This window comes from Staurois parvus, unplaced genomic scaffold, assembly GCF_062004578.1.
Source record: "Staurois parvus isolate SC_StPar_1 unplaced genomic scaffold, SC_StPar_1.0 ptg000887l, whole genome shotgun sequence".
Taxonomy (NCBI): domain Eukaryota; kingdom Metazoa; phylum Chordata; class Amphibia; order Anura; family Ranidae; genus Staurois; species Staurois parvus.
This window is the reverse complement of record NW_028318683.1, coordinates 166,255-193,161: the sequence shown is the minus strand read 5'-3', so window position 1 is coordinate 193,161 and position 26,907 is coordinate 166,255. Positions and strand designations below refer to the sequence as shown.

The 26,907-nt window shown below is 49.8% G+C and overlaps 1 protein-coding gene across 1 annotated transcript in view; it reads left to right on the top strand.

Moving 5' to 3' along the window:
• The window catches only part of C3 (complement C3), a 151,937-nt gene that overhangs the window by 70,100 nt on the left and 54,930 nt on the right, over positions 1-26,907 (top strand). Inside the window, exons 18-21 of the mRNA XM_089656129.1 lie at positions 17,539-17,650; positions 20,030-20,115; positions 23,227-23,366; positions 25,464-25,676. Of these exons, the coding sequence (XP_089512255.1) occupies positions 17,539-17,650; positions 20,030-20,115; positions 23,227-23,366; positions 25,464-25,676 (551 nt within the window). The remainder of the gene's footprint in view (positions 1-17,538; positions 17,651-20,029; positions 20,116-23,226; positions 23,367-25,463; positions 25,677-26,907) is intronic.

Below are 26,907 nucleotides of genomic sequence, written 5' to 3'. Positions count from 1 at the left end.
GTTACTTGCACAGACACACAATTGTTACTGAGTGCCAGAGAATTGTTACTCAGGGACAGACAGAATTGTTACTGAGTGCCAGAGAATTGTTACTCAGGGACAGACAGAATTGTTACTGAGTGCCAGAGAATTGTTACTCAGGGACAGACAGAATTGTTACTGAGTGCCAGAGAATTGTTACTCTCACAGACACAAAATTGTTACTTGCACAGACACAGAATTGTTACTCGCACAGAGACAGAATTGTTACTCAGGGCCACAGAATTCATACTCAGGGACAGACAGAATTGTTACTGAGTGCCAGAGAATTGTTACTCAGGGACAGACAGAATTGTTACTGAGTGCCAGAGAATTGTTACTCTCACAGACACAAAATTGTTACTTGCACAGACACAGAATTGTTACTTGCACAGACACACAATTGTTACTCAGGGCCACAGAATTCATACTCAGGGACAGACAGAATTGTTACTGAGTGCCAGAGAATTCTTACTCAGGGCCACAGAATTCATACTCAGGGACAGACAGAATTGTTACTCAGGGACAGACAGAATTGTTACTGAGTGCCAGAGAATTGTTACTCAGGGACAGACAGAATTGTTACTGAGTGCCAGAGAATTGTTACTCTCACAGACACAAAATTGTTACTTGCACAGACACAGAATTGTTACTTGCACAGACACACAATTGTTACTCAGGGCCACAGAATTCATACTCAGGGACAGACAGAATTGTTACTGAGTGCCAGAGAATTGTTACTCAGGGACACCTAATCGTTGAATTAAATAGTATGTCAGACAACATGCAGAGGAGTGGCAGAGGAGGCAATGTTTTAGGAGCGAGCAGACGTGGCAGCAGAGGAAGGGGTCGAGGCAGCAGTATTCGCAGCCAGAGGCCAGTGCTCCCGGTGTCATCCAGCGGTCGTGTCTCCACCGACAACCCTGCCGTCATTGATTGGTTGGCTCGGTCGTCTTCCTCTTCCCAGGTCACCTCTGACACCTACAGCCAACGGTCGGTGGGTACGTCAGACACAACCGTTAGTTGGCATGGCCCGGGACCAAGCCCACTGAAATCACGTGTCCTCTACCTGCCCCTGTCCTTTGCTGTTCCCTCACCAAGCGAAGTATCGCATGCTGTGGGCTCAGCCCCACTGTACAGTGAGGAAGAGCTAACAGAGGGCGGTCAGGAACGGGGGGAGACATCGGCCTTTTCAGCAGCCAAGCGAACAAGTACTGGCGAGGAGAGTGGCTCGGTAGCCGGTCTAGAGACAGGTCTGTCTCCTGACCCAGACGCAGCCGAGGGGGCTAGTAGTGAGGCGGAGACCCTACTTGATGATGAGGAGGTTGATCGCACTTGGCAGCCTCGTCGTCATCAGGCAATTTCTTCCGCATCATCAGGAGAAGAGGGTGGCAGCTTGGCAGCGAGCAAAACAGTCGGTGGGTTGCCCAGGAGACAGCAGCAGGGTCGCATCAGTGTCAGTGGAGCCAAACGTCCACGGAGTAGAGCACCAGCTCCACTGCAGCCTACCACCACGGCCAGTAGTGGTGCCGGTGCGCACGGAGGAAGTAGCAGTCAGCCAGTGAAGAGTAGCGGGGGCAAAGTTTCCTACTCGGTGGTGTGGCAATTTTTCCTCAAGCCGCCCGAGGAAGTAAACGTAGCCGTATGTCGACTATGTGGCCAGAAATGCAAGCGTGGCCAGGGGGCCCATGTTGGGACTACAGCGTTGCGTCAGCATATGCAGCGTCACCATTCGGTGGCCTGGGAAAACCGTGATAAACATACGGCGGTTCTGCCTGCCCCAGCCCCCGCTCCATCACCCGCTCCGTTACTTGCTCCGTCACCCGACGTCGTCAATCGCCCTCTATCAGCCAGTCAAGGCTCCAACACCTCTGCTGAGGGGAGTTGTCGCTCATTGGCATCTTCCGCTCGTTCAGATGCTCCTTCTCCTGCTACTCCTCTTCTCGGATTCCGTCAACAGTCTTTCTTGGAATCCGTATCCAAGAGACAACAGTTTGCGAGCACGCACCCGACGGTGCAAAAGCTGAACGTCCTCCTGTCCAAGTTGCTGGTGCTGCAGTCCCTCCCTTTCCAACTGGTGGACTCAGCACCTTTCCGAGAAATGATGGCTTGTGCCGCGCCGCGGTGGAGAGTGCCAAGCCGTCATTTCTTTGCCCAAAAGGCAGTGCCAGCCCTGCATTCACATGTAGAAGAGATGGTGGGCCAGTCTTTGAGCATGTCGGTCTCTGCCAAAGTGCACGGCAGCGCCGACGTGTGGAGCTGTAACTACGGTCAGGGACAGTACATGTCATTTACGGCCCACTGGGTGAACGTGGTGCCGGCACAGCCGCACCAGCAACTTGGACAGGTCACGACGCTTTTGCCTCCACGTTTGCACGTCCTTGGTCCAGCAAGCATGTCCGCCTCTACCACCTCTTTTTCCGCCGTGTCCTCAGCCGCCACCCCCGTGCCAAGTCCCATTACCCGACCGGCATATCACATGTGCAGGGCGCAACGGTGTCACGCTGTGCTGCACCTGGTATGCCTTGGCGAACGTAGTCACACAGGGGAGGAACTGCTGAGTGTAATGAACAGAGAAATCGACAGATGGCTGTCTCCGCGCAAACTAAAAATCGGAACCATGTTGACTGACAACGGAAAGAACATGGTGTCTGCTCTGCGTCAAGGAAGGTTGTGCCATGCGCCATGCATGGCTCACGTGTTCAATCTGGTTGTCAAGCGGTTCCTAAAATCCACCATCCCACTGCAAGACATCCTTAAAATGTCACGTAAACTGTGCATGCATTTCAGCCATTCCTACACCGCAAAGAACACCCTCATTGAGCTGCAGCGGCAGAACGGAATTCCACAGCATCGCCTGATCTGCGACGTTGCAACAAGGTGGAATTCAACCCTACACATGTTAGACCGCCTTTACGAGCAGCGAAAGGCCATCACCGATTTCCTGATGTTACAAGCGGATAAAGGTACTCCCCTGTGTAACTTAGATGTCAGCCATTGGCAGCTCATGCGTGACACCTGCCGCTTGCTCAGGCCCTTTGAGGAGGCCACGCTATTCGTGAGTCGGCAGGACTATGGGATGAACGACGTCATTCCTCTGTTGCACGTCCTGGAACAAATGCTGTTAACAATGGCTGGTCAGGGTGCGGTAGACGTGGCGCACAGATCTCAACGCCACATGACCCCTGTGGGGGCAGGACAGGAAGAAGAGGAGGAGGTAGAGGAGGACATTTGTGCTCAGGAATTATTGAGTGAAATGGGTGGTTTTTCCACTCAGCGGACAGGAGTGGAGGAGCAGGAGCATCTGGTAGAGGAGGAGGAGGAGGAGACAGAGGACCCAGACGCACCGTGGCAGTATGCTGTGGAGATGGAGGCAGGGAGTCCCTCGCATTCCTTGGCACAAATGGCCCATAGCATGCTCGGTTGCTTGCGTAGCGACAGCCGAATAATAACCATCAGACAGAGGGATGACTTTTGGCTGTCCACCTTGTTGGACCCTCGCTACCGGTCCAAAATGGTGGCCTTTTTCACACCTGCTGAGAGGGAGGCCAAAATTACGTACTATAAAAACCACCTATGTAGTCAGTTGGTCTCTGCCTTTGTGCGCCAACGTCCATCCTCAGACACTGTGGGCCCTGTGCGCTCGCGTTCCGCTGGCATGGCAGCAGGGGAGGGGTGGGGTGGTAGGAGCAGTGGCAGCTCCACCAGCAGCGGCTGCCTCAGTCTGCAGTCGATGATGAGTAGCTTTCTTCACCAGCGCAGTGAGGAAACTACTAACCAGCCGCAGCAGCAGCAGCAGCATCAGGTGGACCTGGAGCAGGAGCTCAAACAACAGGCTTGGGCCTACTTGGACAGCACCCTGCCAACCGAGGTAGACAATCCCCTTGACTACTGGGCAACGAAACTTGACCTTTGGCCCCAACTAGCTGAATTTGCCCTTGAAAGGCTGTCATGCCCGGCCAGTAGCGTGGCATCGGAGCGCGTGTTTAGTGCGGCAGGAGGTATTGTAACTCCGCGGAGGACACGACTGTCCACCCAAAGTGTGGAGAGACTCACGTTTGTGAAAATGAATCAGGCGTGGATTAGTCTGGATTTCAAACCACCAGTTCCTGACACAACTGACTAAATCCGCCATGAATCATGCCTCAAACATGTGCCACTTTCAGGTCTCCTCACACTGCTGGTGTGTTGAATTTTTTGACATAGGGTGCTGGCAGATTACGGGCCTCCTATAGCTGCTGCCAGGCCCCTAATCTGCCATAGGCCCCTATATACCGCCTCCTCCTGCTGCTGCCAGGTCCAGAGTCTCTCATGGGTCCCTGTACGGCCTCCCATTGCTGCTGTCTCCATCGCCACACTCTGCTGCCATGTGCCACTTTCAGGTCTCTTCACACTGCTGGTGTGTTAAATTTTTTGACATAGGGTGCAGGCAGATTACGGGCCTCACATAGCTGCTGCCAGGCCCCTAATCTGCCATGGGCCCCTATATACCGCCTCCTCATGCTGCTGCCAAGTCTAGAGTCTCTCATGGGTCCCTGTACGGCCTCCCATTGCTGCTGTCTCCATCGCCACACTCTGCTGCCATGTGCCACTTTCAGGTCTCTTCACACTGCTGGTGTGTTAAATTTTTTGACATAGGGTGCTGCAAGATAACGGGCCTCACATAGCTGCTGCCAGGCCCCTAATCTGCCATGGGCCCCTATATACCGCCTCCTCATGCTGCTGCCAAGTCCAGAGTCTGTCATGGTCCCTGTACGGCCTCCCATTGCTGCTGTCTCCATCGCCACACTCTGCTGCCATGTGCCACTTTCAGGTCTCTTCACACTGCTGGTGTGTTAAATTTTTTGACATAGGGTGCAGGCAGATTACGGGCCTCACATAGCTGCTGCCAGGCCCCTAATCTGCCATGGGCCCCTATATACCACCTCCTCCTGCTGCTGCCAGGTCCAGAGTCTCTCATGGGTCCCTGTACGGCCTCCCATTGCTGCTGTCTCCATCGCCACACTCTGCCATGTGCCACTTTCAGGTCTCTTCACACTGCTGGTGTGTAAAATTTTTTGACATAGGGTGCTGCAAGATAACGGGCCTCACATAGCTGCTGCCAGGCCCCTAATCTGCCATGGGCCCCTATATACCGCCTCCTCATGCTGCTGCCAAGTCCAGAGTCTGTCATGGTCCCTGTACGGCCTCCCATTGCTGCTGTCTCCATCGCCACACTCTGCTGCCATGTGCCACTTTCAGGTCTCTTCACACTGCTGGTGTGTTAAATTTTTTGACATAGGGTGCTGCAAGATAACGGGCCTCACATAGCTGCTGCCAGGCCCCTAATCTGCCATGGGCCCCTATATACCGCCTCCTCATGCTGCTGCCAAGTCCAGAGTCTGTCATGGTCCCTGTACGGCCTCCCATTGCTGCTGTCTCCATCGCCACACTCTGCTGCCATGTGCCACTTTCAGGTCTCTTCACACTGCTGGTGTGTTAAATTTTTTGACATAGGGTGCAGGCAGATTACGGGCCTCACATAGCTGCTGCCAGGCCCCTAATCTGCCATGGGCCCCTATATACCACCTCCTCCTGCTGCTGCCAGGTCCAGAGTCTCTCATGGGTCCCTGTACGGCCTCCCATTGCTGCTGTCTCCATCGCCACACTCTGCTGCCATGTGCCACTTTCAGGTCTCTTCACACTGCTGGTGTGTTAAATTTTTTGACATAGGGTGCAGGCAGATTACGGGCCTCACATAGCTGCTGCCAGGCCCCTAATCTGCCATGGGCCCCTATATACCACCTCCTCCTGCTGCTGCCAGGTCCAGAGTCTCTCATGGGTCCCTGTACGGCCTCCCATTGCTGCTGTCTCCATCGCCACACTCTGCTGCCATGTGCCACTTTCAGGTCTCTTCACACTGCTGGTGTGTTAAATTTTTTGACATAGGGTGCTGCAAGATAACGGGCCTCACATAGCTGCTGCCAGGCCCCTAATCTGCCATGGGCCCCTATATACCGCCTCCTCATGCTGCTGCCAAGTCCAGAGTCTGTCATGGTCCCTGTACGGCCTCCCATTGCTGCTGTCTCCATCGCCACACTCTGCTGCCATGTGCCACTTTCAGGTCTCTTCACACTGCTGGTGTGTTAAATTTTTTGACATAGGGTGCAGGCAGATTACGGGCCTCACATAGCTGCTGCCAGGCCCCTAATCTGCCATGGGCCCCTATATACCGCCTCCTCCTGCTGCTGCCAGGTCCAGAGTCTCTCATGGGTCCCTGTACGGCCTCCCATTGCTGCTGTCTCCATCGCCACACTCTGCTGCCATGTGCCACTTTCAGGTCTCTTCACACTGCTGGTGTGTTAAATTTTTTGACATAGGGTGCTGCAAGATAACGGGCCTCACATAGCTGCTGCCAGGCCCCTAATCTGCCATGGGCCCCTATATACCGCCTCCTCATGCTGCTGCCAAGTCCAGAGTCTGTCATGGTCCCTGTACGGCCTCCCATTGCTGCTGTCTCCATCGCCACACTCTGCTGCCATGTGCCACTTTCAGGTCTCTTCACACTGCTGGTGTGTTAAATTTTTTGACATAGGGTGCAGGCAGATTACGGGCCTCACATAGCTGCTGCCAGGCCCCTAATCTGCCATGGGCCCCTATATACCACCTCCTCCTGCTGCTGCCAGGTCCAGAGTCTCTCATGGGTCCCTGTACGGCCTCCCATTGCTGCTGTCTCCATCGCCACACTCTGCTGCCATGTGCCACTTTCAGGTCTCTTCACACTGCTGGTGTGTTAAATTTTTTGACATAGGGTGCTGCAAGATAACGGGCCTCACATAGCTGCTGCCAGGCCCCTAATCTGCCATGGGCCCCTATATACCGCCTCCTCATGCTGCTGCCAAGTCCAGAGTCTGTCATGGTCCCTGTACGGCCTCCCATTGCTGCTGTCTCCATCGCCACACTCTGCTGCCATGTGCCACTTTCAGGTCTCTTCACACTGCTGGTGTGTTAAATTTTTTGACATAGGGTGCAGGCAGATTACGGGCCTCACATAGCTGCTGCCAGGCCCCTAATCTGCCATGGGCCCCTATATACCGCCTCCTCCTGCTGCTGCCAGGTCCAGAGTCTCTCATGGGTCCCTGTACGGCCTCCCATTGCTGCTGTCTCCATCGCCACACTCTGCTGCCATGTGCCACTTTCAGGTCTCTTCACACTGCTGGTGTGTTAAATTTTTTGACATAGGGTGCAGGCAGATTACGGGCCTCACATAGCTGCTGCCAGGCCCCTAATCTGCCATGGGCCCCTATATACCGCCTCCTCCTGCTGCTGCCAGGTCCAGAGTCTCTCATGGGTCCCTGTACGGCCTCCCATTGCTGCTGTCTCCATCGCCACACTCTGCTGCCATGTGCCACTTTCAGGTCTCTTCACACTGCTGGTGTGTTAAATTTTTTGACATAGGGTGCAGGCAGATTACGGGCCTCACATAGCTGCTGCCAGGCCCCTAATCTGCCATGGGCCCCTATATACCACCTCCTCCTGCTGCTGCCAGGTCCAGAGTCTCTCATGGGTCCCTGTACGGCCTCCCATTGCTGCTGTCTCCATCGCCACACTCTGCTGCCATGTGCCACTTTCAGGTCTCTTCACACTGCTGGTGTGTTAAATTTTTTGACATAGGGTGCAGGCAGATTACGGGCCTCACATAGCTGCTGCCAGGCCCCTAATCTGCCATGGGCCCCTATATACCACCTCCTCCTGCTGCTGCCAGGTCCAGAGTCTCTCATGGGTCCCTGTACGGCCTCCCATTGCTGCTGTCTCCATCGCCACACTCTGCTGCCATGTGCCACTTTCAGGTCTCTTCACACTGCTGGTGTGTTAAATTTTTTGACATAGGGTGCAGGCAGATTACGGGCCTCACATAGCTGCTGCCAGGCCCCTAATCTGCCATGGGCCCCTATATACCACCTCCTCCTGCTGCTGCCAGGTCCAGAGTCTCTCATGGGTCCCTGTACGGCCTCCCATTGCTGCTGTCTCCATCGCCACACTCTGCTGCCATGTGCCACTTTCAGGTCTCTTCACACTGCTGGTGTGTAAAATTTTTTGACATAGGGTGCTGCAAGATAACGGGCCTCACATAGCTGCTGCCAGGCCCCTAATCTGCCATGGGCCCCTATATACCGCCTCCTCATGCTGCTGCCAAGTCCAGAGTCTGTCATGGTCCCTGTACGGCCTCCCATTGCTGCTGTCTCCATCGCCACACTCTGCTGCCATGTGCCACTTTCAGGTCTCTTCACACTGCTGGTGTGTTAAATTTTTTGACATAGGGTGCAGGCAGATTACGGGCCTCACATAGCTGCTGCCAGGCCCCTAATCTGCCATGGGCCCCTATATACCGCCTCCTCCTGCTGCTGCCAGGTCCAGAGTCTCTCATGGGTCCCTGTACGGCCTCCCATTGCTGCTGTCTCCATCGCCACACTCTGCTGCCATGTGCCACTTTCAGGTCTCTTCACACTGCTGGTGTGTTAAATTTTTTGACATAGGGTGCAGGCAGATTACGGGCCTCACATAGCTGCTGCCAGGCCCCTAATCTGCCATGGGCCCCTATATACCGCCTCCTCCTGCTGCTGCCAGGTCCAGAGTCTCTCATGGGTCCCTGTACGGCCTCCCATTGCTGCTGTCTCCATCGCCACACTCTGCTGCCATGTGCCACTTTCAGGTCTCTTCACACTGCTGGTGTGTTAAATTTTTTGACATAGGGTGCTGCAAGATAACGGGCCTCACATAGCTGCTGCCAGGCCCCTAATCTGCCATGGGCCCCTATATACCGCCTCCTCATGCTGCTGCCAAGTCCAGAGTCTGTCATGGTCCCTGTACGGCCTCCCATTGCTGCTGTCTCCATCGCCACACTCTGCTGCCATGTGCCACTTTCAGGTCTCTTCACACTGCTGGTGTGTTAAATTTTTTGACATAGGGTGCAGGCAGATTACGGGCCTCACATAGCTGCTGCCAGGCCCCTAATCTGCCATGGGCCCCTATATACCACCTCCTCCTGCTGCTGCCAGGTCCAGAGTCTCTCATGGGTCCCTGTACGGCCTCCCATTGCTGCTGTCTCCATCGCCACACTCTGCTGCCATGTGCCACTTTCAGGTCTCTTCACACTGCTGGTGTGTTAAATTTTTTGACATAGGGTGCTGCAAGATAACGGGCCTCACATAGCTGCTGCCAGGCCCCTAATCTGCCATGGGCCCCTATATACCGCCTCCTCATGCTGCTGCCAAGTCCAGAGTCTGTCATGGTCCCTGTACGGCCTCCCATTGCTGCTGTCTCCATCGCCACACTCTGCTGCCATGTGCCACTTTCAGGTCTCTTCACACTGCTGGTGTGTTAAATTTTTTGACATAGGGTGCAGGCAGATTACGGGCCTCACATAGCTGCTGCCAGGCCCCTAATCTGCCATGGGCCCCTATATACCGCCTCCTCCTGCTGCTGCCAGGTCCAGAGTCTCTCATGGGTCCCTGTACGGCCTCCCATTGCTGCTGTCTCCATCGCCACACTCTGCTGCCATGTGCCACTTTCAGGTCTCTTCACACTGCTGGTGTGTTAAATTTTTTGACATAGGGTGCAGGCAGATTACGGGCCTCACATAGCTGCTGCCAGGCCCCTAATCTGCCATGGGCCCCTATATACCGCCTCCTCCTGCTGCTGCCAGGTCCAGAGTCTCTCATGGGTCCCTGTACGGCCTCCCATTGCTGCTGTCTCCATCGCCACACTCTGCTGCCATGTGCCACTTTCAGGTCTCTTCACACTGCTGGTGTGTTAAATTTTTTGACATAGGGTGCTGCAAGATAACGGGCCTCACATAGCTGCTGCCAGGCCCCTAATCTGCCATGGGCCCCTATATACCGCCTCCTCATGCTGCTGCCAAGTCCAGAGTCTGTCATGGTCCCTGTACGGCCTCCCATTGCTGCTGTCTCCATCGCCACACTCTGCTGCCATGTGCCACTTTCAGGTCTCTTCACACTGCTGGTGTGTTAAATTTTTTGACATAGGGTGCAGGCAGATTACGGGCCTCACATAGCTGCTGCCAGGCCCCTAATCTGCCATGGGCCCCTATATACCACCTCCTCCTGCTGCTGCCAGGTCCAGAGTCTCTCATGGGTCCCTGTACGGCCTCCCATTGCTGCTGTCTCCATCGCCACACTCTGCTGCCATGTGCCACTTTCAGGTCTCTTCACACTGCTGGTGTGTTAAATTTTTTGACATAGGGTGCTGCAAGATAACGGGCCTCACATAGCTGCTGCCAGGCCCCTAATCTGCCATGGGCCCCTATATACCGCCTCCTCATGCTGCTGCCAAGTCCAGAGTCTGTCATGGTCCCTGTACGGCCTCCCATTGCTGCTGTCTCCATCGCCACACTCTGCTGCCATGTGCCACTTTCAGGTCTCTTCACACTGCTGGTGTGTTAAATTTTTTGACATAGGGTGCAGGCAGATTACGGGCCTCACATAGCTGCTGCCAGGCCCCTAATCTGCCATGGGCCCCTATATACCACCTCCTCCTGCTGCTGCCAGGTCCAGAGTCTCTCATGCCATGTGCCACTTTCAGGTCTCTTCACACTGCTGGTGTGTTTAATTTTTTGACATAGGGTGCAGGCAGATTACGGGCCTCACATAGCTGCTGCCAGGCCCCTAATCTGCCATGGGCCCCTATATACCGCCTCCTCATGCTGCTGCCAAGTCTAGAGTCTCTCATGGGTCCCTGTACGGCCTCCCATTGCTGCTGTCTCCATCGCCACACTCTGCTGCCATGTGCCACTTTCAGGTCTCTTCACACTGCTGGTGTGTTAAATTTTTTGACATAGGGTGCTGCAAGATAACGGGCCTCACATAGCTGCTGCCAGGCCCCTAATCTGCCATGGGCCCCTATATACCGCCTCCTCATGCTGCTGCCAAGTCCAGAGTCTGTCATGGTCCCTGTACGGCCTCCCATTGCTGCTGTCTCCATCGCCACACTCTGCTGCCATGTGCCACTTTCAGGTCTCTTCACACTGCTGGTGTGTTAAATTTTTTGACATAGGGTGCTGCAAGATAACGGGCCTCACATAGCTGCTGCCAGGCCCCTAATCAGCCATGGGCCCCTATACCGCCTCCTCCTGCTGCTGCCAGGTCCAGAGTCTCTCATGCCATGTGCCACTTTCAGGTCTCTTCACACTGCTGGTGTGTTAAATTTTTTGACATAGGGTGCAGGCAGATTACGGGCCTCACATAGCTGCTGCCAGGCCCCTAATCTGCCATGGGCCCCTATATACCGCCTCCTCCTGCTGCTGCCAGGTCCAGAGTCTCTCATGGGTCCCTGTACGGCCTCCCATTGCTGCTGTCTCCATCGCCACACTCTGCTGCCATGTGCCACTTTCAGGTCTCTTCACACTGCTGGTGTGTTAAATTTTTTGACATAGGGTGCTGCAAGATAACGGGCCTCACATAGCTGCTGCCAGGCCCCTAATCTGCCATGGGCCCCTATATACCGCCTCCTCATGCTGCTGCCAAGTCCAGAGTCTGTCATGGTCCCTGTACGGCCTCCCATTGCTGCTGTCTCCATCGCCACACTCTGCTGCCATGTGCCACTTTCAGGTCTCTTCACACTGCTGGTGTGTTAAATTTTTTGACATAGGGTGCAGGCAGATTACGGGCCTCACATAGCTGCTGCCAGGCCCCTAATCTGCCATGGGCCCCTATATACCACCTCCTCCTGCTGCTGCCAGGTCCAGAGTCTCTCATGCCATGTGCCACTTTCAGGTCTCTTCACACTGCTGGTGTGTTTAATTTTTTGACATAGGGTGCAGGCAGATTACGGGCCTCACATAGCTGCTGCCAGGCCCCTAATCTGCCATGGGCCCCTATATACCGCCTCCTCATGCTGCTGCCAAGTCTAGAGTCTCTCATGGGTCCCTGTACGGCCTCCCATTGCTGCTGTCTCCATCGCCACACTCTGCTGCCATGTGCCACTTTCAGGTCTCTTCACACTGCTGGTGTGTTAAATTTTTTGACATAGGGTGCTGGCAGATTACGGGCCTCCTATAGCTGCTGCCAGGCCCCTAATCTGCCATGGGCCCCTATATACCGCCTCCTCATGCTGCTGCCAAGTTCAGAGTCTGTCATGGGTCCCTGTACGGCCTCCCATTGCTGCTGTCTCCATCGCCACACTCTGCTGCCATGTGCCACTTTCAGGTCTCTTCACACTGCTGGTGTGTTAAATTTTTTGACATAGGGTGCAGGCAGATTACGGGCCTCACATAGCTGCTGCCAGGCCCCTAATCTGCCATGGGCCCCTATATACCGCCTCCTCCTGCTGCTGCCAGGTCCAGAGTCTCTCATGGGTCCCTGTACGGCCTCCCATTGCTGCTGTCTCCATCGCCACACTCTGCTGCCATGTGCCACTTTCAGGTCTCTTCACACTGCTGGTGTGTTAAATTTTTTGACATAGGGTGCTGCAAGATAACGGGCCTCACATAGCTGCTGCCAGGCCCCTAATCTGCCATGGGCCCCTATATACCGCCTCCTCATGCTGCTGCCAAGTCCAGAGTCTGTCATGGTCCCTGTACGGCCTCCCATTGCTGCTGTCTCCATCGCCACACTCTGCTGCCATGTGCCACTTTCAGGTCTCTTCACACTGCTGGTGTGTTAAATTTTTTGACATAGGGTGCAGGCAGATTACGGGCCTCACATAGCTGCTGCCAGGCCCCTAATCTGCCATGGGCCCCTATATAACGCCTCCTCATGCTGCTGCCAAGTTCAGAGTCTGTCATGGGTCCCTGTACGGCCTCCCATTGCTGCTGTCTCCATCGCCACACTCTGCCATGTGCCACTTTCAGGTCTCCTCACACTGCTGGTGTGTTGAATTTTTTGACATAGGGTGCTGGCAGATTACGGGCCTCCTATAGCTGCTGCCAGGCCCCTAATCTGCCATAAGCCCCTATATACCGCCTCCTCATGCTGCTGCCAAGTCCAGAGTCTGTCATGGGTCCCTGTACGGCCTCCCATTGCTGCTGTCTCCATCGCCACACTCTGCCATGTGCCACTTTCAGGTCTCCTCACACACTGCTGGTGTGTTGAATTTTTTGACATAGGGTGCTGGCAGATTACGGGCCTCCTATAGCTGCTGCCAGGCCCCTAATCTGCCGTAGGCCCCTATATACCGCCTCCTCATGCTGCTGCCAGGTCCAGAGTCTCTCATGGGTCCCTGTACGGCCTCCCATTGCTGCTGTCTCCATCGCCACACTCTGCCATGTGCCACTTTCAGGTCTCCTCACACTGCTGGTGTGTTCCATTTTTTGTCATAGGGTGCTGGCAGATTATGGGCCTCCCATAACTGCTGCCAGGCCCCTAATCTGCCATGGGCCCCTATACCGACTCCTCATGCTGTGACGTTGCAACAAGGTGGAATTCAACCCTACATATGTTAGACCGCCTTTACGAACAGCAAAAGGCCATCACAGATTTCCTGATGTTAAAAGCAGATAAAGGTACTCCCTGTGTAACTTAGATGTCAGCCATTGGCAGCTCATGCGTGACACCTGCGCTTGCTCAGGCCCTTTGAGGAGGCCACGCTATTCGTGAGTCGGCAGGACTATGGGATGAACGACGTCATTCCTCTGTTGCACGTCCTGGAACAAATGCTGTTAACAATGGCTGGTCAGGGTGCGGTAGACGTGGCGCACAGATCTCAACGCCACATGGCCCCTGTGGGGGCAGGACTGGAAGAAGAGGAGGAGGTAGAGGAGGACATTGGTGCTCAGGAATTATTGAGTGAAATGGGTGGTTTTTCCACTCAGCGGACAGGAGTGGAGGAGCAGGAGCATCTGGTAGAGGAGGAGGAAGAGGAGACAGAGGACCTAGACGCACCGTGGCAGTATGCTGTGGAGATGGAGGCAGGGAGTCCCTCGCATTCCTTGGCACAAATGGCCCATAGCATGCTCGGTTGCTTGCGTAGCGACAGCCGAATAATAACCATCAGACAGAGGGATGACTTTTGGCTGTCCACCTTGTTGGACCCTCGCTACCGTTCAAAAATGGTGGCCTTTTTCACACCTGCTGAGAGGGAGGCCAAAATAACGTACTATAAAAAACACCTATGTAGTCAGCTGGTCTCTGCCTGTCTGCGCCAACGTCCATCCTCAGACACTGTGGGCCCTGTGCGCTCGTGTTCCGCTGCCATGGCAGCAGGGGAGGGGTGGGGTGGTAGGAGCAGTGGCAGCTCCACCAGCAGCGGCTGCCTCAGTCTGCAGTCGATGATGAGTAGCTTTCTTCACCAGCGCAGTGAGGAAACTACTAACCAGCCGCAGCAGCAGCAGCAGCATCAGGTGGACCTGGAGCAGGACCTCAAACAACAGGCTTAGGCCTACTTGGACAGCACCCTGCCAACCGAGGTAGACAATCCCCTTGACTACTGGGCAACGAAACTTGACCTTTGGCCCCAACTAGCTGAATTTGCCCTTGAAAGGCTGTCATGCCCGGCCAGTAGCGTGGCATCGGAGCGCGTGTTTAGTGCGGCAGGAGGTATTGCAACTCCGCGGAGGACACGACTGTCCACCCAAAGTGTGGAGAGACTGACGTTTGTGAAAATGAATCAGGCGTGGATTAGTCTGGATTTCAAACCACCAGTTCCTGACACAACTGACTAAATCCGCCATGAATCATGCCCCAAACATGTGCCACTTTCAGGTCTCCTCACACTGCTGGTGTGTTCCATTTTTTGTCATAGGGTGCTGGCAGATTACGGGCCTCCCATAGCTGCTGCCAGGCCCCTAATCTGCCATGGGCCCCTATACCGCCTCCTCATGCTGCTGCCAAGTCCAGAGTCTCTCATGGGTCCCTGTACGGCCTCCCATTGCTGCTGCCTCCATCGCCACACTCTGCCATGTGCCACTTTCAGGTCTCCTCACACTGCTGGTGTGTTCCATTTTTTGTCATAGGGTGCTGGCAGATTACGGGCCTCCCATAGCTGCTGCCAGGCCCCTAATCTGCCATGGGCCCCTATACCGCCTCCTCATGCTGCTGCCAGGTCCAGAGTCTCTCATGGGTCCCTGTACGGCCTCCCATTGCTGCTGTCTCCATCGCCACACTCTGCCATGTGCCACTTTCAGGTCTCCTCACACTGCTGGTGGGTTCCATTTTTTGTCATAGGGTGCTGGCAGATTACGGGCCTCCCATAGCTGCTGCCAGGCCCGTAATCTGCCATGGGCCCCCGTACCGACTCCTCATGCTGCTGCCAGGCCCGTAATCTGTCATGGGCCACTGTTGTCGCTTGTTGGCATATTCCGCTCGTTCAGATGCTCCTTCTCCTGCTACTCCTCTTCACGGATTCCGTCAGCAGTCTTTCTTGGAATCCGTTTCCAAGAGACAACAGTTTGCGAGCACGCACCCGACGGTGCAGAAGCTGAACGTCCTCCTGTCCAAGTTGCTGCTGCCAGGCTCGTAATCTGTCATGCGCCCCTGTACCGCCTCCTCATGCTGCTGCCAGGTCCAGAGTGTGTCATGGGCCCCCGTACCGACTCCTCATGCTGCTGCCAGGCCCGTAATCTGTCATGGGCCCCTGTACCGCCTCCCCATGCTGCTGCCAGGTCCAGAGTGTGTCATGGGTCCCTGTACGGCCTCCCATTGCTGCTGCCAGGCCCGTAATCTGCCATGGGCCCCTGTACCGACTCCTCATGCTGCTGCCAGGCCCGTAATCTGTCATGGGCCCCTGTACCGCCTCCTCATGCTGCTGCCAGGTCCAGAGTGTGTCATGGGTCCCTGTACGGCCTCCCATTGCTGCTGTCTCTATCGCCACACTCTGCCATGTGCCACTTTCAGGTCTCCTCACACTGCTGGTGGTTTCCATTTTTGTCATAGGGTGCTGTATGGCCTCCCATTGCTGCTGCCTCCACCGCCACACTGTGGCTCCACACTCTGGTTTTGGCCCCGTGACTGCCCAAATGAGTGAAGTGTGCGGTGATTCTAAGATCGACGGCACTCATCTGCATGTCATACTGACTGACAGTATTATTTCTCTTCCCCAGCAGACTCCAAGGGCATTTAAATTAAAGGTACAGTGTTCTGCACTAATATTAAGTCTCTCTGAAGCCTAGAAACACCCTTTTTTAAGTTAAATTCACAGCGAATTTATTCGACTCGAATCGAATATTGTCCACGAATTCGCCGAATCAGTCGAATCGAATTTTTCATTTCTTCGCTCATCTCTAGTAATAACTGTGGGGGATGAACCGATGGGAAAAAAATAGAAGATTTGGTTATTAGCTGAAGGCAGGATAGACTTCCCTGAAGAGATAGATAAGGGAAGGTAAACTGGATGGCAGAATAAAGATAGTACCCCACCCCCTCCCATGCACAGAAATGTTTCAGACCCCTCCCCATGCTACTCGTACCACTGGATCCACTGGTTGTAATTTTCAGTGGCCTCCATGCAGTGCAGACCTCCTGAAGACCATGGCTAGCTGAAGCTGCAAGTTTACACCAAGAACTTCCAAATTTGTGTTTACAGGGACATACAGTTGCAAGAAAAAGTCTGTGAACCCCAAGAATATTGCTACACTGAAACAGTTTTGTGAAGAGGAGTGGTCCAAAATTACTCCAGATCGTTGTGCAGGTCTGATCTGCAACTACAGGAAACGTTTGGTTGAGGTTATTGCTGCCAAAGGAGGGTCAACCAGTTATTAAGTCCAAAGGTTCACATATTTTTCCTCCCTGCACTGTGAATGTTTACATGTTATGTGCAATTAAACCATGGCAACATCTAATGTTTGTGTAGTATTATGTGCAGCAGACTGTGTTCTTCTATTGTTGTGACTTAGATGACGTTCAGAGCACATTTTATGCCCAATTCATGCAAAACTCCACGTAATCCCAAGGGGTTCACATACTTTTTCTTGCAACTGTATTCAGGGCATGTACAAGTGGAGGCCACTACAAATTTAAAAACATGTCCACATTGTTGGTATTATTTATCAGCAAATTTAAAGAAAACCTTTACCACTTCCTTCTGAAAATCAACCAGTCCATGGCAACACATGTTTGAAAGTTAGAGAACAGTTGATTTAAAAGAGATAAATATTCACATTTATCTCTACAGGAAGTCCTCCTATAGCACAAAAAATTCTAAATGAAACAAGCTAGGAGAAAAGATTTTTTTTCATTTTGATTCAATTGGCTAGTTGTAAAATCTATTAATTGTTGTGCAATTCAAGATTCCAGGAATTCAAAATTAAAGAAATATATGATTTTGAAGTCCTGCTTTCAAGCAAATGCAAAAAATTGGAATTTAGGTAGATGCCAGAGAACTAAGGAGAATGCTGTCAGTAGAACCCAGCATTCCAAGTGAAAAATTCATGCATAAAGAAACAAGAAAACATAGAAACTCTACAATACGCGCCGATAGAGAACTACGATCAGAAAAGGAAGATGATCTAGCCAGATAACAAGCAAGTGGATGGGTTAACCTTTAGAACTGTTGCACGTTCATCCTGAACTTTTATATTCTCTTCTGCAGGTGATGATGATGATGACTACATCCCAGACATTGATATTGTGTCCAGAAGTGAATTTCCCGAATGCTGGCTTTGGAAGATAGAGACAATGTCTGAAAGACCGGATAAGGATGGGTATATTTTTTCTTTCTTATGTAAACAGATCTGCTGAACATTATCAGGGCCAAATAATTGGCAGAGTGATATGAATTAAGGGACAACTCCAACCAAATTTTTTTTTAATTTTGGATAGGTAGGAACCTCAGTTCTTATATTTTCACCAGGTCAAGTGAAGGCAAATCTATTCAGTTGGTACACCAATTGAAATTCAAACCATGCTTGTTTTGTTGGTTGTGGTAACACTGCATCAAATTTATTTGGAGTTTGTCCAAATTGTAGTGAATTGGTGTGCTAACTTATTGAGGTTATTGTGTAGTTTCAGTTTGGGGATACAATTGACATCCTTCTCCAAAGTCTGCCCCACTACTCCTACACCAGTAGACAACCCTATTAAAATATAACTTTTATTTATCCTTTTTCAAATAAAACAAGCAGAGGAGACCACTGTCTGTAATTTTCTGCATATACTGATTCTTTTTCACCGAATCACTTAAACTGCCAATAGTCAAAAGATCATTATCTCTCTCTGCCTATATGTTGAGGTGTAGGAGGCTAAAATAAAACAAAGCAGTTTAATTCATTCTTATTATTTGTAGAAAAGTCACAAAAACATTCCCTCTACCAAAGCTAAAATAAAGAAATTATAACATTATTTAGCTGGGTTACAATTATTGTTATTAGTGTAGTGCTACTCCCATAGGAGCCCCAGGAATACTGTCCAGGGCTTCCCCAAAAGCTTTGCCCCACAGCCAGGCACATAGGCTCATTCACACTTTTCTTCAATGACCAGTCTAGGGGTGTTGTTTTTGTTGCTTTTACTTTTGGAGAAAATAGGGATGAGGGAATTGGTGGGATACTTCAAAAACAGAAACCTTGTATAGTTGAGAACATAGGTATTCTTTCAGTTAAGCTATGATGAAGTCTGTGCTTGAAACAAACAGTAAACTTCAGCTTTAGGACAGCAGTAGTAGTAGTAGTAGTAGTAGCAAAGTAGAGCAGAGTTCCTTGAAAAAGGAGAATAAAGGGACAAAGCTCTGTCCTCTTTAACTAGACCCACAGCTGATTCCCTAGCACCAGAGGGGGTTAAGTAGCACAAAGTCTCTCAGATCTTTTAAGCGTGTCTGTACTCACAAGGCCCAAGGACAGCCGGTTGCCTTCTTCGATAATACCAGACCAGATCTTCAGTAGACAGCCCCTCAGTCAGCGTTAGCAGAACCTGGATCTCTGTCAGGGATGCGGGTGTGACCAGAGATGTGTGTGGACTGACACAGGGAAACGCAGGCTTCAGATATGGTATAAATAAGACAATTTATTGAGACTAACAATACAAACATAAACGCAGTGCACCAAACCCCAAGCTAACACAAATACATACAACAAGGTGAAACAAACCCAAACCTAAACTGATATAGATACACAGGTACATACACATATCGAGCACAACGTAGTCAGGCAGGCCGGGTCGATAACTATCGGGCAGGTAGGTACAGGAGGAGCAGGCGAAGAGTAGTCAGAGTCACAAGCCAGGGATCAAACAGGAGAAGTCAGCAGAGGTCAGAATCAGGCAGGGTCGGCAACAAGTCAGGCAGAAACAGGAACAGGAATGCAGGTTACAAGGTACAGGGGCCCATGGAAAAACACACACCAAGGCACAGACTGCAGGTCAGGCCATCCCTTAAATACACCACCTGCAATCAGCCCCAGGTGATGGCTAATTGCCGAAGTGAACCTCTGGTTGTTGAGAGCACCCGCTGGCCAGCCCTGGTACTGCAGCCCACAAGGCAGGTGAGTCCCACCACTATTGGCAAGTCCATTCCTGACAATCTCAGTATTTAGGCCCTCAGGTCTCCCGTCTGAGGTCTATGACAGCAGATGCAGTAGCATTGCCTGGAAGAGCAGTATGCCCCCTCCAGGCTTGACCAATCCTATCTAAAAAAAGACCCAGACCTCAGTGTGCTCATTGAATATATACAGTTACCCATCATGCCATCAGAACCTCTCTCTCTGGGATAGACCGGGGATGCATCAATATTCATGCTGCCATCTGCATAGCTCAACATCTATCATCCAGAAACTTCTCAAGCTTTCTGGATGCAGAGAGAGCTATCAGGATGGCTGCCGCTGAACATACTCAGCAGACCTAACTAGCAGAACACAGCAACATTGATTACAATGTACAAGTTATGCTTTTATCTAACAATCAATATCACACTGACTACTGCGTGACAACTAAATTTACATATCAAAACACATACTATATCTTATCTGTCTTAATCTAGCACCTGTCTAGGAGGGTGCTACATCATTAATATTACTGTAGCCCTTTTATTTTGTCTGAAGGCTGATATGAGAGTGCAGAAATTAATCCTATTTTCCTTGAATTTCCTCCTTCAGAATTTCAACCAAGGTGCTCAATATATTCTTGAAAGATTCCATCACCACCTGGGAGGTCCTTGCAGTTAGTCTTTCTGAAAATAAAGGTAATATAATCAGCCAAAATTTTAAAATTGAATCCTGTAGATAAAATGTTATGGTCTTGATGTGCTTAAAACCCAACACTTGAGTTTATTTATATTTCTGCATACAGTAAACGCTGCAGCCAATTAATCCCGAAATGGGTTTGCCAGGTGAGCCACTGCATATGGGTCCTGTAAAATGTAAATTTCAGCTGCAAAGCTCTGGCGTACCCTCTCCGTCCTCCCATGTATCACGATTGGCCAGTGAGGCACAAATCACATTTGGTAGTGAAGAGCAGAAAGTATGGGGGAGGGGCTCTATTTGCCTATTTGCAGGGGACATGTAGGACTGATACCACACAGCATTCTAAATGGCCTGGAAGGCATGGCATGCAATAGCAAGTTATGTCACATGACATGTTTTGCACTATGGTCTTCTCTCCGACCCCAACCTGGTCTGTGCTGCAAGAAAGAAAACCGCAATCACATGATCTAGTAAGTAAGCCATATATAGTAATACATGGCTTACTTACCCAGCTAAATGGGGAGCATGCGCACTGTGGTACCAATGGTCTTCAGGATCTTTGAGCCCATAGATTTTTACCACTGGGAAGGGGGAAGTATTAAGAATGGCAGGAATAACCAGGTACTTTATATTACAGGAAACATGGAAAAAGTTCAGTTATCAAGAAGTTTGAATAATTATTGTTTTTAAACACAAATAATTGATCATAAGCACACTGGAGTGTCACAAGTTAGCCTGCAGTTTCTTGTTTGTGTATTCTTACCTCCTTGCTGCAGTGCTGTTCCTGATCCCTTTCACATGTGTGTTTGTCTGTTCTCATCTATGGGCGTCGTCTGCTGTTCTCTGGGTTTTATTTCCTTCCCTTCCATCACTTCCTGGCCCACCTTCTTGTTTGCCTGCCTATATAAGACATGCTCAGTCTAGGCCACTTTGCCTGAGCAACGTCCTAGTTGTCGGAGCTCCTGTGTGTTGCTATTGCCTGTATCCTGTATTGGCTACTTGTGTACCGACCCCGGCTTCATTCTCTGACTGTGCTTGTTTTCCGCCCGTCCTGACCCTCGGATAGTCTATCGTATTTCCGATCGCCTCCTCCCATTGTACTCTGCTCCTGCAAGCGGTCTCCTCATCCTCAGCTGGGCGTACCCGGGGCCGTGACCTAATCCCAGCTTGCTGCAAGTCCATCCCCACCATCAGGTGTTCTGGTGAAGAAGCAGGCTGGGGCTTAGACTCTGCACCCTGTGCAACCCCAAGTTGACTATCTACAAGAGCTCACTACCACAGGTGCTGATATGGAGATTACCAAGTGCAAGTCCCAGTAGCGTAGGGGAGTTCCAGTTAAGCCCTATGTTAGATTTAGCCCAAATTCAAATATATAAAGTTATCATTCCGAATTGAACATGTATGTCATCTATATTAATATGAAGGATAGCTAAATACATAGAAGAGATAATTACTCGATTAGTAATATCCAGGATTATGTGTAAAGTAATGTATTGTGCTGTTCTTTTAAATCCATCCACAATGGTGCCAAATTCCAAGTAGAAAATAAAATATAATGAGAAATGTATAAATACACAATCCATGTGTTCATCACAACTGTGACAAATAAAGTCCCAAAACATATCAAATCTTCCTTCTGTGCAAGTGCACCTGTGCTTCCACCACCTTTTATATATACAGTGGGGCAAAAAAGTATTTAGTCAGCCACCAATTGTGCAAGTTCTCCCACTTAAAAAGATGAGAGAGGCCTGTAATTGGCATCATAGGTAGACCTCAACTATGAGAGACAAAATGAAAGAAAAAATCCAGACAATCACATTGGCTGATTTGGAAAGAATTTATTTCCAAATTATGGTGGAAAATAAGTATTTGGTCAATATCATAAGTTCATCTCAATGCTTTGTTATATATCCTTTGTTGGCAATGACAGAGGTCAAACGTTTCCTGTAAGTCTTCACAAGGTTGGCGCACACTGTTGCTGGTATGTTGGCCCATTCCTCCATGCAGATCTCCTCTAGAGCAGTGATGTTTTGGGGCTGTCGCTGGGCAACACAGACTTTCAACTCCCTCCAAAATTTTTCTACGGGGTTGAGATCTGGAGACTGGCTAGGCCACTCCAGGACCTTGGAATGCTTCTTACGAAGCCACTCCTTCGTTGCCTGGGCGGTATGTTTGGGATCATTGTCATGTTGGAAGACCCAGCCACGTTTCATCTTCAATGCCCTGCTGACGGAAGGAGGTTTGCACTCAAAATCTCACGATACATGGCCCCATTCATTCTGTCCTGTACATGGATCAGTCATCCTGGTCCCTTTGCGGAGAAACAGCCCCAAAGCATGATGTTGCCACCCCCATGCTTCACAGTAGGTATGGTGTTCTTTGGATGCAACTCAGCATTCTCTCTCCTCCAAACAAGACGAGTTGTGTTCCTACCAAACAGTTCTATTTTGTTTTTTTTTGGTGGCTGACTAAATACTTTTTTGCCCCACTGTATGAGCTACATACCAGAAGAATAGAACTCAAATTGAAGGAGGTTAGCTAGCGCACTTATCACTCCAAATATCATAGTGTAAGTGATTCCAGTCTCCACTTCCAGCTCAGGAACTATTATAACATAAACCCAATTGGGTAATAGAGAACAGATAAAGTAGATCCATATGTATTATGTTAAAACACCATTTATTAATGTAAAGAGGGGTACTCACAAACAATTTTGCAAACATGCAGGTACTAGCCTTGCTGCTCCAACAAGCCGGCAGACGTGATGATGTCACCGCTAAGCTTTGTCCTACTATTTTTTCTCTCCACCACCAGTCATATTGTCACTTAACAACATCCATGTCAATGAAATGCGTAGGGAGGAGCTTTTTTTTTAATTCCAGCTTCCAGATTTTTATTCCTGCTTTTATAGGGACTTGCAGTGGAGCCAATGGAGACATCATAATCAGTTTAAAACATCTCCAAAGCCTCTACCCAAACTTGTATCCCATCAGGATATTTTTTAGTGCATTTTCTTGTTCAGAAAATTATTATTTCAATTTCTAACTGATCCTTATTGAACTGAAATTATATTACTTTTAAATTACAGAACTGTTGTGTTTTTTATTCAGGTCTTTGTATTGCTAAACCATATGAGATCCAGGTAATGAAAGACTTTTTCATTGACCTCAAGCTGCCTTATTCTGTGGTGAGGAATGAACAGGTGGAGATCCGTGCCATTCTCTACAATTATGGAAATTCCAAAATCAAGGTAAGAGCCAGCCTTTCACATTTTTAATCATCTATATTCCATTTACATCAATACATAAGGAAAGCTGTGCATCCATCCAATTTAATCTCTTGCAAACAGGGATGTGCAAATTTATTTTGGCCAAGCTGATTTCACCATGTAATTACCACAAAATATTGTTTATTATGCTGCTTAGGATTTCTTTTTCCTTTATTTAGATGGAGTGTATTTAGGAAAGTTTAGTTGAATTAATTTAAGTTTTTTGTGGTGTCATTTCGTGGTAGAAGAATATATTTGTGCAGTGGGCAACACAGGTGGATAAGATCAGCTGTGGCCAGCAAGCCCGTACAAATTAATGACAAGCTTTTGCAGGTGGCTGCAATTGTTTTGCATGTGATTATGCAGTTACATGTGGTTGGGGGGAAGGGGGTGGTCCTTGACACAGACAGTTTTAATTTAGGGAAGCTCATCTTTCCCTAACTGCATGTAACTGCCTGCCATGGTTTGCACAGACTTGCTGGCCGTGGTTGATCACATCTACCATTACTACCCACCACATACACTCATTCTTGGCAGTGTGCAGTCCTACATGGCCACGTGAACAGTGTAGCAATTACCTCCGGAGGGGCAAATGGAAAAAACCCAGGTTTCCCTTACGTGTCCATAGGTTCCTTGCCAGGTAGTAGCTCCAGAACACACCACCAAAGTTCAGGCTTAGTCCTGGGGTGTCTTTTTGCAGATTTATTGCAGTACTTGAACACAAGTGGATAGAGGGATGAGGGTTCAGAATACTCCAAAACACAAGTACAGAAGGATAGACTCTCAAGCAAAGTTCTTCAATAGTCTCCTTAAAGATTTCTGGAGGTAGAGGGGGCAGCCAGCTAATCTGAGACTCTATAGGAGCATTCATAGTTCTTGTAGCAACCTTTTGGCATCTATCCCTCAAAGCACAGGCACACCTGTAGCTATAGGCAAAAGGTTTTACTCACAATGTCCAGAGACACTTGCCCAACTAGCTTCCCTGACACTCTTCAGTGAAAGGGGTCATTTTTCCAGCCCAACATTCACGGGCAGAGTCTTCCTCCAAGTTTCTAAGTCCAAGTTCCTCCAAGGCCCTCGGCAAAACACATTCTGAGGCCTAACCATATCTCTTCAGCTACATAGATTGTCTCCCAGAGCCAGAGGCCCCAGAAGGACTCCAATCAGGCTCTCCCAAACATTTAGGTCAGATAAATATTTAACCCAGTGGCTGACCCTCCTAGTCTATTTATGGAAGTTTCTTCCTAAGGCAGGTAGAAGCAATCAACCACTAGGCTTAGGGATAGACCTAACTAGGCCTGTAAAATATATTGCTGCTCATTTGAGTACAGTGGAGCCATAAACTATATTTAGCTAGCTTGGGCAGGGGGGCTACATCAGCTTTTGCCAAATGTCTCCCTGAAAACTGATAGGGAAGGGTGTGCTGAGCCTTATGGTTTGTATCTCACATTTTTCTTGCACATTAGTTTGTGCCAATCTAAACCTTGCACGCAGGATTTGGTCAGGGCATTGACAGCAGAGTGGACACAAAACTCTTCACATTTAACATTCATAGGGACCCAACTAGAACCATGTATACCATTTTATGCTAGCAATGAGCATCCAATGCATTTTTGCTTTGCTTTTTCTTTATGTTGTATAGTATGGCATTTGACAATTAAGCTACTCTTACCATAAAGTATACATTTTCCACCAGTAGAACATGTACCTGGGGTACGTCTGACAGGGAGCATCTTACCAAATAATACATAATATTGAAATACTAAGCTTCAGACAAACAGCTAAACACGTATGTGAACAGACTGGAAGTTATACAACTTGGCACGCTATTTGTTGTCAGTAGCTTCTCCCAACCCCAGCCTTCTAGTTGGATGATGGAGCACGCTGATGTAGGGTCCAACAGTCTATAGCTGTAACAATGAAAGTGGTACCATCATCTGACAGTGATGTGAGGCAGAGCTGAGAACTGGATGGACAAAAATTAAAAACAAGATTCAGTATATGTATTTCATCTGTCAATTAAGGTGATCACCTAGAGTTCAGCTTTAATATCTTGATTGCAATGTTGATTTGTTTCAGGTGAAAGTGGAATTTACTCACAACCCAGAATTCTGCAGTCTGTCTACATCCAAAGCGAAATACCGCAGAGACGTTCATATTGAACCCCATTCTTCCTTTGCTGTTCCTTTTATCATCGTACCACTTTCTCTGGGTCTGCATGACATAGAAGTGAAAGCTGCAGTCTTTCAACAATTTTTGTCTGATGGTGTCAAGAAAAAGCTAAAGGTTGTGGTAAGTATGGGTTTAGATGATTTACGTGCCTAGGTCAAATATGGCCATGTCCACCGATAGTTAGATGAAGGCAAACAATAAAGGGACATCCGCTATACTATCTTGAACAGGTATAAGCAGAGTGATTCAGAAAAAATAGTTTTTTTTTCCTGCAAAATTACTGATTTTTACTTTCACTGCAATTCTGCACTGTGAACTGCTTGGGTGCAATTAGCTTGAAAAAAGAAAGCCTATAGCAATCCCCATCATATCAACACGATTCTCGCCTGCAGGTGCTTACTTACCTCCTCCTTCATTGCAACCTTCTGCTTTTTCTACATCCTGGCCGGTAGAAATCCAGTGTGTCTGTACACTAATGTCCATGGGTTTGAATGGGACATACCAATATTGCAGTAGCAATGTCCAATCACAGCAATTGTTTTTATCTGAGAAGTCATTTTAAAAACTATGCATAAAAATACGACACAGCAAGCAAGTAATGTGAGAACTTAAAGAGGAGAACTTAATGATGACTTTGCTGCCATTTTTTGTTGTCTGGAGCTTGACCTTCCTAACTGCACCTTCTTTGCATGTGTGTAAAGAGAAACCATTTGTGCAAAGATTTGCTGAAGTTTTCAAAGGTCCCAAAGGCTGTCCTTAGTCCTTCATCCCACCTGCGCATGTGTGTGCAATGTCATTCTCACCTAGGTGAGGATTAAACAAGAAAGCAGTTACAAAAGCAATATATATCCACTCCACCTCCACCTCCGCAACATTGCCAAAATACGCGCGTTTCTAACCCCAGAAACCACTAAACAGCTCATCCACTACCTCATCATATCACGACTCGACTACTGCAACTCCCTCCTCACTGGCCTGCCTCGCTGCTGGCTATCCCCGATTCAGTCGATCCTGAATACGGCTGCCAGACTCATTCACCTTTCCAACCGCTCTGTTTCCGCCACCCCCCTCTGCCAATCTCTCCGCTGGCTTCCGATTGCGCAACAGATCAAATTCAAAATCCTAACACTGACGTACAAAGCTGTCCACCATACTGCCCCGAACTACATCACTGACCTAATATCCAAGTACCGCCCAGCACGCACACTTCGCTCCTTACAAGACCTCCTTCTTTCTAGTTCCCTGGTCTCCTCCTCCCTCCTCCTCTCCTTTAGGCGCACCCTGAAAACCCATCTCTTCAGGGAAGCCTACCCTACCCCCTGCTAACTTGACCGACCTCCTCCACTCTTCC